The sequence below is a fragment of the Pseudomassariella vexata genome, assembly GCF_002105095.1.
Source record: "Pseudomassariella vexata strain CBS 129021 chromosome Unknown BCR38scaffold_13, whole genome shotgun sequence".
Classification (NCBI taxonomy): domain Eukaryota; kingdom Fungi; phylum Ascomycota; class Sordariomycetes; order Amphisphaeriales; family Pseudomassariaceae; genus Pseudomassariella; species Pseudomassariella vexata.
In genome coordinates this window covers 987,504-999,682 of record NW_024467968.1, presented here as the reverse complement: position 1 = coordinate 999,682, position 12,179 = coordinate 987,504, and the positions used below count along the sequence as shown (strand labels likewise).

The 12,179-nt window shown below is 50.2% G+C and overlaps 2 protein-coding genes across 2 annotated transcripts; both read left to right on the top strand.

The window, feature by feature from the left end:
• Nucleotides 1-5,172: 5,172 nt before the first annotated feature.
• On the top strand, nt 5,173-7,899 carry BCR38DRAFT_412715 (uncharacterized protein; the record flags this gene model as incomplete). Its single annotated transcript, XM_040858733.1, has 1 exon — nt 5,173-7,899. One exon carries the CDS (start codon nt 5,173-5,175, stop codon nt 7,897-7,899), a length of 2,727 nt encoding a protein of 908 aa, XP_040712294.1.
• Nucleotides 7,900-8,435: 536 nt separating this feature from the next.
• Nucleotides 8,436-11,764, top strand: BCR38DRAFT_375969 (MCM2/3/5 family protein). Its single transcript, XM_040857343.1, has 3 exons — nt 8,436-8,829; nt 8,891-11,363; nt 11,422-11,764. Exons 1-3 carry the CDS (start codon nt 8,558-8,560, stop codon nt 11,548-11,550), a joined length of 2,874 nt encoding a protein of 957 aa, XP_040712293.1. The 5' UTR covers nt 8,436-8,557; the 3' UTR covers nt 11,551-11,764.
• The last annotated feature ends 415 nt before the right edge of the window (nt 11,765-12,179 follow it).

Below are 12,179 nucleotides of genomic sequence, written 5' to 3'. Positions count from 1 at the left end.
CCCCAGCCAACGCTCCATCAAACCCCCCATGACCTCAATCTTCTCACGTGGGACCAAGTCGGCAATCTCTTGTTCTACCTTTTGTAGTTCTCTTCCGATCCCTTCCCTCTCTGCGTTCTTTCTGCTGGTGCGCTCCACGTTCGGTGCGTGGGCACTTTCGTTGGCGTGGGGGTGGTGAAAACTCTGTTCGAGTCCCGCCCGTCCCCCGTCGATCACCATCGGCGCCGCCATCGCTTGCGTCCTCGCTTCGCGTGCGATGCGAGGTCACTGTCCGACGTAAACGGTCGTTAGGAATCGAATGCCGCAATCGGTTTGATGATTTGACGCTGTTCGAAGAAGTTATCGATGAAAGTCAGAAATCTCTTCCCATGATTATTATTTGTTAAATATATAAGCTACAGGTCCAGGCGGTCTGATATGACTCATTATTTCGATTCTTAGGTTAGTTATGAGTGTGTTCGTTGCCACTTTCCACGCTATTAGTATTTTCGACCATGTTAGCCCAAGCTTACGCCAGCTCTCAAGCTACAGTTCTGCTTAATTCTATCGAGCGCACGCGCCCAAACATACATAATGGAATCACCTATGCCACTTCTTTCCTCTTAGAATGTATGATCTGTTTTTCGCAATGTTGGGATACCTTGTCTCGTGAAGTTGATCAGACCCCAGTGTCTACCTCAATACAGGGCACACTGCGAATGATCCTCACCTACGCCTCAAGCCCATGGAACGAGAAAAAAACTCACTGGCTATTATAATAACATTATCATCCTGCAGTATAACATTAATGATTTGGCTTAATTAGCGACCGGTGAGGTCTCCCGACGTGCGTTGCGGAACGGCGTTAAAAGTATAGAATATCTACTTCGTCCGCATTGAATGCAGACAGTGAGAAAAATCAACATACTATGATATCCTTAATCATGAGGATCAATTATGGTAGTAAAGTAGGATTTGAAGGAGGTCTCTTTCCTGCTGCGTGATACAAGCCCCAGGTGTGTACGACCGGAGCAGGCTTGCAGCTCCAGCACATAGTCCAGGAGGGAAGCGGATCACAACAAGGCAGGCCAATGACAGGCTGTCTGAGTTTGATCTTGAACGTAATGAGGGGAGTGCGGGTGGGATATCCGCTGTGGTCCAGCCAAGGGTCGGACTAATCTCACCAACCTCACCAGTGAGCTTGGTAAGGTTAGGTGAGGTTGGTGGCTTTATGGTTAGAATTACTGCCAAGAAATGAAGCTATCGCTAATCTCTCCGACGCCGTCTCCTTGGAACACGCTGGCGGAGTTAGCTATGGCCTTGTCTGTAGCCTCGTCCGGTTCATTTAGCCAGTTATGTTCTATATTCGTATCGGCCGTCAGAGCCCCAAGCAGAGTATCCAGCTAGCCTGTTAAGCCGGCCCTGTAACAAATTCGTAGTGTCTGGCACATGCCTATAATACCGGCGTCAAGGCTTGGCGTCCGAAGTGACCATTCTACCGGCAGATGGAAATAACCGCTCACATTCATATCCTTCTGGATATCATGGCCACAGGCCCATTCCCACGGTGAGACGGACCTACCGCGCTTGGAGAAGGTAAAGCCACGGAAAAACTGAAAAAGGGGCCATTGAACCTCCGGAGGCATAGGAGTGGCCTCAGCCAAGGTCTGGCGAGATAGCGATAATGCCGGAGTCGGCGTTGCAGGGGCAATTAGACTCCATAATACAAGGGCAGCGGCCTAAGCGCTAGAGGAATACTAAGATGACAGCAAACTTCAAAGTACCAGCCATTTTGCAGAGTTTTTTAAGCAAACAAGTCTTATAGGGAGTCCTACAGGGCTAGCAGGGACCTCTAAGACGTTCGAATTATTCTAAAATAGAGCTGATAGGGCCGCCCAGCACGGTCCAAATAGCGACTTGAGCCTTGGCAACCATAAGCTAACCAGGTTGCCTAACCAGGGCCTCCTCTGGTGAGGGTATTGGTGATAATCCACGCTAATCCTGGCTCACCAGGTTAGCTTGGTGAGGTGAGTCCGTCCCTTGGGTCCAGCCAGCATTTATGCGTCTCGTATTTCCCGAAAGTAGAGCGAGAATAGTCAAGCCCCTTCAAGAGAAGCTTTTCAGCGAAGTCTTGGCATATCTGCGAGAAAGAAAGCGAATAGTCGGGCACTATACTTACGCTATCTGCCACTGCCTTGAATCCCAGAATCTTGTACGCACGGTCCTTTTCGTCTGTGATGCTGGCATCTCGCGCGATGAGAAGCATGCGAAGTAGGTCGATTGGCACTGAGTGCGTAGTGCGCTTCTGGCTGTGTGGAGGCCCATCAACTCAACAAGCAGCTTCCACATCATTTCCGATAAAAGCTCCCTCTCCACGGGGATCCTGTCCCGGCAGAACTCAAATGGCCAGCTCTTCATCATCCTGGGGTAAATACTTTCTATGACTTCCCGCCCGAAGCTCGCTTCATCACTTTCAATTGGCACAGCTGTATCGTAGACATCTCTCCATGACAAGCAGTTGCTACCGCAGACCGCGGGAGCATCTTCACGTCGTGTTATGTCGCCAATACGGACGGTATAGGAAGTGGAACAAGGCATTGTACATTTCCTTCGTCAGAACTTTGGTATGTCTCTCAGATAATAAAAGGGCGAGCATCGATCTTGTTACTTTTGCGATAGGCTTCCTCAAGTGAAGAGTAGTCCGATTTTATGCCACAAGCCAACACAATGTTGTGATGGTCAGCTGAGAGTCGTCCGCCCCTGGACCGAGCCGTATGAAGACCTGCCACATTGATGCGTATTTCGTCGCCACATAAGGAGTGGTATTTGTAAGCCATAATCACGTAAGGCTTGATATTTTCGGTAGAAATTGTCTGTTCACAACTGCAAAGAGTTGTTAGCTTGCGGGGTGCGTTATAGCTGTTTATCAACCGAAAAAGGCAAAGGGCAGTTCAATATTTTGTGACATGCTTGCCATGTCGCCCAGTGACGGGTTAGTACACAACGTTGATTATAAAGGAAGAAAAATGTTTTGTGAAGGTGAGGCGCTTACTTTAGAAGTGCTTATAAGCTCTCAAAAGCTCTCCATAACTCTCGCTACTACCAGGATGTGTACAAACCAGGAGCAGGTATTAATGCTTAGCGTGAACTGATTACAGAACTGGCTTTCAGTATTTTGAAAGCATCCATTCATAAATACCCAGCTTGACTATACATTTATACTGGTATAGGTGCGAAGAAGAATCAGGTTGACCACATTTTCACTTACATACTGATGATCTAAAGTAACCCGAGATCCAATACAACTCGGCACAGGTGTCTTTAACATTTTCTTTTGAAGATCATATAGCTTTTAGTATGAACATATTTAGGTTTGTCAAAGAGTGCTGTATCAAGGACTAGAAAACAGGTGTAAAACTGGATCTACTTCAGTATATGGCAGATTTCTGTATACGAACACATGTGATCCGTGTTAGTATCTTCGGCTTTCTCTGCGTTAGTGCTACCCCTTATATTGTCATTAGTAAATTCTACTCTATTGGTACCAAGACAGGATAAACCACCTCAACGACTACTTATAACATGAGGATCAAGAACGTATTTGGAAATTCTTATAGATGACACATCATGCAGCATCGCAAGGTGAGTTCTGCTGTCGGCCATCGAATGAAACACACATCTCTCTCATCGTCGACTAAGAACTTTACCCTCCCTTCACAAAATGTACTTAAATATGGTATGACGTCATCTCCAATTGCCCACAGCCTCTCATTTGTAACTTCAAGAGTCTCCATATTGTCAAAGTTGCCCTAAACCTATAAAATGATTACTTAATAGTGTCACCGCGTTGCACCTGTTACAGAAAGTTAGACCTAGCTATAATTTACTTGGAAGGACCGGAGCTTTGCGCCGTGTGTATACTGAAGTGATGCAAATGATTCTCGCCCCGGTGCGATGGCGGAATACCGTTGTCATGGCCGAAATCGAACTTGTCTCACCACAGTGTGCGACGAGTCGCATACTGATGCTGGCTGAAGTCTAAACGACTGAGTACGTGAACAGCTGAAGACTCGTGTGATCCCAAGTCCAGATCTTGGGTAGGTTATTGACGACGTAAAACGAGTCAGCATACGCTTATTTCAGCAACGCCGCCCCATGCGTTTAATGTTTGAGGCGGATGTCACTTCTGTCTCGGCCGAGTCATTCATGTTGATCGGGACTGTGTCAATAGCGACAATGGAATATTTGGGGAGTTATTTAGCTCAGTGAGATGCCACGAAACCCTGTAGCTTACTGGTTGATCAGATTGCCCACAACAGTAAGACATACTAGATAAGTTTAGCAGCAAGTGACTCCGAGCATCCTGAAAAAATGTTTGAAGATCGGAACTGAACGGCAATTCCATATCCGAATTAGGAAGCTGCGGAGAGCAACCTCTCGCTAAATTTAGCGTCATGTATGGCCAGCTCCAACTGGGCTACCCATGTTAGACCGTTGGAGAACCACAAACACGGTCATTCGGCTTTGGAAACATCCTGGATATACAAGTATCCTCAAATATCAGGTGAGTTGTTCAATTTGCTCTGCATTAACTCTGTGACCGTGAGGTTTCATGCCCGCCCACAGATCATCTCTGAAAAAATGAAATTCCTTGTGGTCAATGCTAACAAACGCCCGGCGACACCGTAACGTCAAATTTGGACAACGTTGAACAAGTTAGTCAGTCACCTCAAACTGCTCCCCGCGCGTGCCATCCATCCCATTGGCGTTACTGCACTGGCGTTCGTCATGGCACCTTATCACGATGGAGAAACTTCTTGTGTATGACATTTCTCATTGACCAGCTCCAACATAACACCCACGCTAGTTGGCTACGTGTGTGTCAGATGCCCCTCATAAATGGATGATGTTTGCCACTGTTTGGTTTCAAGGTGGATTCGGATGGCATTCGACAACTGGCACACCGCGGGTAGCCTGTACACCTGTACGACTCAATCATTTCGCCTTAAAATAAGCATGTAAAGGAAAAGTGCTTGGCTATTGTTGTTTGCAGCGATTGTACCGCATACGCAGTGTCGCATTTTCCGTTTCTTGCTTCGATCACCTCGGGTCGTAAGACCGCTGTTGCGACCTTGGGATCGGCTATTCCAACATATCAGCTTCTCATTTCTGGCGTCTACAAGAGTTGGAGCAATGGAGCCCCGCTCTGCGCCCGTCAAGAGGAAGAAGGCTGAACAGTATCAGCGTGATGCCCTGCGGCCATTCGTACTTGTACGACGGGTGGGACAATGGGGACGGCAAAATGCAGCAAACGACGATGATATCAAGGCTTCTAATAAAAGCCCTGAGCGTCTGCACGGACGTGTAAATGGGCGTGTTTATATCGCTGATGCCGATGGAGATGGGGATTCAGACACAAGCCAGTATTCGGACGCCCACTCCAACTTCGAGCTTCCGATAGACACCCAGAACCTCCCCGATCCAGTTCTAGTGGTTGACGCAATGTCGGAGGCAGAATGTTCGATAGCTGGACCGTCACAAGCTGTGTCCAACCCCTTCTCATATCCGCAATCCGGGGACGGTGGTTCATCCTACAGCCTGGACGACGGGGGGACTCGAGACCGGCTTAGGGATGTTCAGAGCTCTTTGGAAACATTTCCAATTCAATTTGGCACAAAAGTCAGCCCTCAAGTACCCCCCAACCCTTCCAACTTTGACCGGTTAAGGCGTCTGTGGGAAGGGGACGCTTCTGTCAGACCTGCCTTGTCGCTGCCTAACGACCATGAAAGCAAGCCACAGGAGAGCAAGGACGGAGATGAACTGACGCTTGAAAAAGGGAAGGCTGTCGAACGCCGACCTGACTGGACAAGTGCGGTCAATCCTTGGGCGGGACTAAACAAAATCATGCACGAGGAGGGCGAACGAGAAACCCTTATGGCAGAGAACAATCGGCTGAAAGCGGAGCTACAAGAGCTTCGAGATACACTCTCCAAAAATAGCAGACGACGTTCGACCGAAACGATAGTCGAGACACAAATCAACACTCAAGATGAAGCACGAGTCCCCACACAAGCCGACACAGAAGCTGGTGAAGCTGGTTTCTACGAGCCAACTCGACTTCCGGTATCCTCGCCACGTCGAATTAGAAGGCCGAAGTCCAAGAGGCGGCAAGACATGACACTCTTCGAGACTACGACATTGCGAGATCTGGTCCTCAAGAGAATATTCGCACCGAATGTCATGATTCGCAGACCTAACCGGCCGGAAAATGATCAGAAGGGTGCGGCAGTCACCCTTGACACTCCCCTAACAAGGGCGCAGATCCAGGAATTCAGTCGAATAATGAACGATGTGATAATTGAGGGGCGAAACTTGAAACAGCCTATTGCTCTTTGCGCAGTGTGTCATTTGCCAAAGTTCAAGGAGGCTAGGGGACTGAACCAACAATCCTATATTTCCGAAGTCTTGGCTCAGTGTCCGACGTTGCCGGTTACCTTCGAAGACTTCCACCCCGCCTTGGGATTATCACGCTGCTGCCGGAAATATGTGTGCAAAACTTGCCTGAGTGCAGGCATTATCGCAGGTATAGCAACCCATTGGTGGCATGACTTGGCGAACCGTGAGTCGGCCTGGATCAAATGCCCTGTGCCTTGTTGCAGGCACAGTCTTCCCCTTCAGGACGGCGCCGATGTCATGGGCGTCCTCGAGGCATTGTGTGTGGACGATGTGCCCAAATACATTAAACAGTTTAACCACGCCAACCAACTTCGCTGCGCGCTCCAGGCAATTGACATGATGCCAACGAGGGAAGAGATGCGCCAAAGCATGGCCCTGCACAACAGGCTTGTAAAGTACGAGAAGATGTGGCCACTGCTGGACGACATTCCGCCAGGTGGCGATACCTCTGTCGATACCACAGTCAAGGTTGAACTGATGCCACTCGACACAGCGAACAGGCAAGGGACATCGAAGATACCGATATTCACCCATCTGTTCCGCTCACGAGAGCCACGGGACTGCATCGTCTGTGCCGACACTCATCAGGAATTCAACTACGGTGGTCCGCTACGCTGGGCCAAAGCGACGAAGGGTTTCGAGGGCGAATGGACCTGGCGCATACTCTCATTCCCGGTTGCTGAGCTCCTGCCCGACTGCCAGCATGATTTCGACATATGTCGAACGTGTCTGAACAGACACATAATCACGCAGCTAGAACTTCAGGGCTACGGCGCCGTGGACAACATCAACTGCCCGACCCCTGAATGCCACCACACATATACACACTCGGAAATCCGCATCCTCGCCATGCCCGAGACCTTCGCTATGTACGACCGCTATGCGGTCCTCAACTCTCTTTCGAATCAGCCCAATTTCCGCTGGTGCCTAGGTGAAGGCTGCACCTCGGGTGGCTTATACGACGATCCATCCCAGCCGGATGAATCGGTTAAACCACTTTTCAAAGAGCCAAATCGTATCATGTGTAGCGAATGCAAATTCAACATGTGTTTCGCTTGTCAGATACCGTGGCATACCGGCCTCGACTGTGCGCAGCACGCGTCGCTTCAGGCCCACGGTGATCCTAACTACTCCAGGACGCAGGAATGGATTGAGAGCAACACCAAGCCATGTCCCGGGCAAGGATGCGGCGTTCTCGTGGTCAAAGGCGAAGGCTGTTTTCATATGACGTGTTCTCAGTGTCGGTTCGAGTTTTGCTGGGAGTGCCTAGCGGACTGGACTGCCATCTTCAATGCGGCCACCGGGGAGATCCGATCTGACGCTCATCGAGAAGGGTGCTATTTCAGGGGAGCGGGTGCGGTGTTGCCAACTCAGGTCATGGGTAGCACACTAGCAAGGGGTTTGAGGAGGTTGGAGCAACAGGCTGCTCCTGCTCCTGCTCCTGCTGTCCCAGCTGCCGTGTAAGCGTTGGGTGGGTTCTGAGTTAATCGACGAGTCACCACACCTTTGTTATGAGCATCGCGTTTGTCACAGTTGATGGAGTTTGCTTGTCAGGTAAGCCTTGATCGCCAAGGCCTGTCTCGTAGGTCTATGAAATAAGTTGACCAAAGGAAACCAACACTTTGGTATCAAACATTAGAAATACATGATGAAATTTGTAAGGCATCTTCAGCGCTATGTTTCGCTGAAAGTGTGCGTTTCAGAACTAAGGGGCATTATGAGAACCAACTTAGCTGGGGTGCTTGAGTAGTAGGGAGTGAATCAATCAGGGAATCAGAAGACGGTACATCGTATGAATTGAACACTGTTTTGGCAACCTTTGACGGCTTGATAATTGATTCCAAGGACAGATGCGAACGAGGTCGTTCCCAAGGATCCCATGTTCGCTGGGAATCCCCTACAGGAGGCGTCGCCTATTCTTATTTCAGCCTAGCGTCATGCAATCAATTAAAGCTGCGACTTCCCGACCGTGTTTTGACGCGTTTCTCCTTAGAGATTTTGAACGCGATTTCAAGCACCCCTCTAAAATCGCAGAGATAACCAATTCCCATTCAAGCCTTGGACTTCACAGAGATAATATCGTCGGGATTGTCATCACGAAACCCACCATTCCTCACTCACAATGGCGACACCTAGCGATTCCGGCCTGTTGATGTCGGATGTATCTAGAGCGGCAGTGACCCCAAAGCAGAGACAAGTCCACAGCAGCTCTTCCGCACGACCTCGAGCGCCTCCCTCCGAAAGTCTGGCAGCCCCAAGCGACGATGAAGGCGAGGGTTTCGCAGACGACCAAATCCCGAATCGCGCAAGGCGTGCCGGCGCAGCAGACATTCCCCGGGTCGAGGACAGGATCGGTATCACCGTGCAAGAGCATTTCGAGCACTTCATTGAAGAGTCAGACAACCCAGGAGATGCGATGAAGCTTTGCCGCGATCCAAACTGACGAGCAACGCAGATTCATCGAAGATCCTGCATCTTCCGCAGCACCCACTTCCAGCGCCGTAACGACGGACAAATACTACGTTGCTCAGATCCATGGGATGCGTATTTACCAGCTGTCGACTTTCTACGTGAACTACGATCATGTCGCCGCTTATCAGAACGGTGCCTTGGCCAATGCCATCAACAACCAATACTACCGTTTCCTCCCTTTCCTCACCAATGCTCTACACAACATGATCGCAAAGTACGAGCCACAATACTTCCGCGAGCACCGTCAAGCCACCACGTCCAGCAACCAGACCACGTCAGGCGCAAGCAATGCTGGTTCGGGTTCGGCAAGCCAGTCTGACTCTCAGGGTGGCAAGACGGCCAACCAGCAGACGGACAAGCTTTTCGCCATTGCTTTTTACAACCTACCCCTGGTCTCGCGGGTGCGCAGTCTACGGGCCAAAAATATCGGCCAGCTGCTATCCATCTCGGGTACAGTCACCCGAACCTCTGAAGTGCGGCCCGAACTTTCCATGGCGACATTTGTCTGCGAGGCATGCAGAGCGGTGGTGCCAAACGTAGAACAAACCTTCAGATACACGGAACCCACACAATGTCCCAACTTGCAATGCAACAACCGACTAGCATGGCAACTCGACATTCGCCAAAGCACATTCGTGGACTGGCAGAAAGTACGCATTCAGGAAAACAGCTCTGAGATCCCGACAGGCAGCATGCCACGGACTATGGATGTGATTCTTCGTGGTGAGATCGTTGATCGTGCCAAGGCAGGCGAGAAGTGCATCTTCACTGGAGCATTAATTGTCGTGCCCGATGTTTCTCAGCTCGGCCTCCCAGGTGTGCGTCCCACGGCTATCCGAGATGACCGAGGCCCTCGCGGTAACGATGCCGGGGGTAGCGGTGTATCTGGTCTCAAATCCCTGGGTGTGCGCGACCTGACCTACCGGCTTGCCTTCCTAGCCTGCATGACGACACCCGATGCTTCCACGCCGGGCCAATCAGCTACCCACCAAGTTCACGACATCATCAGTTCGCTTACGCAAGCCAATGCTGATAGTGCCGATACTGTTGAGCAGGCGCAAACTGCAGTCTTAAACTCCATGACACCTTCCGAGATTGACGAGTTGCGTGAGATGGTCCATAGTGGTCACATCTACAGCCGACTTGTACAGTCCCTGGCACCGATGGTGTATGGTCATGAAATCGTTAAGAAGGGCCTCCTTCTCCAACTGATGTCGGGTGTGCACAAGACAACAGCAGAGGGCATGGAACTGCGTGGAGACATCAATATCTGCGTCGTGGGTGACCCATCGACCTCCAAGTCGCAATTCTTGAAGTATGTATGCTCTTTCGCGCCACGTGCCGTCTATACCAGCGGCAAAGCCTCTTCAGCTGCTGGTCTCACAGCAGCTGTGATCAAGGACGAGGAAACAGGCGAGTTCACCATCGAAGCCGGTGCACTCATGCTGGCAGACAACGGTATCTGTGCTATCGACGAGTTTGACAAGATGGACATCGCAGATCAGGTTGCCATTCACGAAGCTATGGAACAGCAGACCATTTCCATTGCCAAAGCAGGCATCCAAGCTACTCTAAACGCCCGGACAAGTATCCTGGCCGCAGCAAACCCCGTCGGCGGTCGATATAACCGCAAGACTACGCTGCGAGCAAACATCAACATGTCCGCACCAATTATGTCGCGTTTTGATCTCTTCTTCGTCGTCTTAGACGAATGCAATGAAGCCGTCGACCGCCATCTTGCCGAACACATCGTCGGCATCCACCAATTGCGTGACAGCGCTGTTGAGCCTGAATTCAGCACTGAATGTTTGCAGCGATATATCCGATTTGCGCGAACATTTCGACCTGAATTCACCCCCGAGGCCAAAGAACGCCTTGTCGTGCGGTACAAGGAGCTGCGATCCGATGACGCGCAGGGTGGTGTCGGACGCAATAGTTACCGTATCACAGTGCGACAGCTCGAAAGTTTGATCAGACTGAGCGAGGCCATCGCCAAGGCCAACTGTGTGGAAGAGATTTCAGAGGATTTTGTTGATGAGGCATTCAGTCTACTTAGACAAAGTATTATCAGTGTAGAACACGATGACGTCGAGATGGACGACGAGGAAGACACATCTGAAGACTCTGCTGATCTCATCGCTGCTGCAGACGCGGCCTCTGGCCAGCCTCAAGAGGAGGATGAGGAAGAGGACTCACCCATGGCCGAGAACGCAGACGGCGAAGCACCTCAGCCAGAGAAGAAGAAGACAGCCATCACGTACGACAAGTACATCCAGATGGTGAACTTGATTGTCTCACGAGTCAACGATGACGAATCCGCTGGCGCGGGCGAAGGTGTTGAGGCTGAGGAGCTGACTCAGTGGTACCTCGAGCAGAAGGAGGAAGAGCTCGAGGATGAAGTGGCGTATAATGAGGAGATGAATGTCACGAAGATGGTATTGAAGAAGATGGTCAAGGTATGTTTTCTAACACTTTTTTTCACAGCGGTGATCAATTGCTAATGAAAAATCATAGGACAACATCCTGATGACTGTCCGTGGCGATGGTCTCGCTGCTGATGACGACGGCAACGCTGCGCAAGGTTCAGCTGCGCAGAAGGTCGTCTATGTGCTGCATCCGAACTGTGCAATTGAAGAAGTTTAGTTTGCGTAGATAATGTGTGGATACCATTGTAGTCCGAGGGTCCGGTCTAGAGTATTGGAATGGAGATATGAGAAGATGTATTTGAGGCATCCCTCCGATATGAATAGGGGCGCCTGGAGTTTTGCCCACTTGCGATGGATGGATGATAAGGGTGATGTGGTTATTTAGAATATGAACGACTGTAGGTATGAATCAGTACCACTTTGAAGACTGCACATGCGCAGAAATTGCCCTGCCTTTGAAAGCTCTTTCGCTGGTTGTGCATGAACCCAATGCATCATCTTCTGTGGTCAGTCCGCATTCCGTCCGGGAAAGGCGCCTTCACAAACAGGATAGCTGTACTCGCATCTACCCCCGGTCTAGGAAACTCTCCCTGCATTTCAAATAGCACGCATAACCGTGATGCGAGTTCCCCATATCAGTCTCATTCTATCGGTGGAAATATATGGCATTGTCCTTCCTATTGTTAGTCAAGTGGAGCTCAAGACGTGGGAATCATAGTAGAGGAAGGGGTTGTAAGTGAGCAGCAAGCCTGACTCTCCCTTCTTCGATAGTCCCGGTACAGGAAAAACTTACAGATGACAAGAATGCATGTCCCATCTACAGCTTCTGACTTCCGTATAAACAAC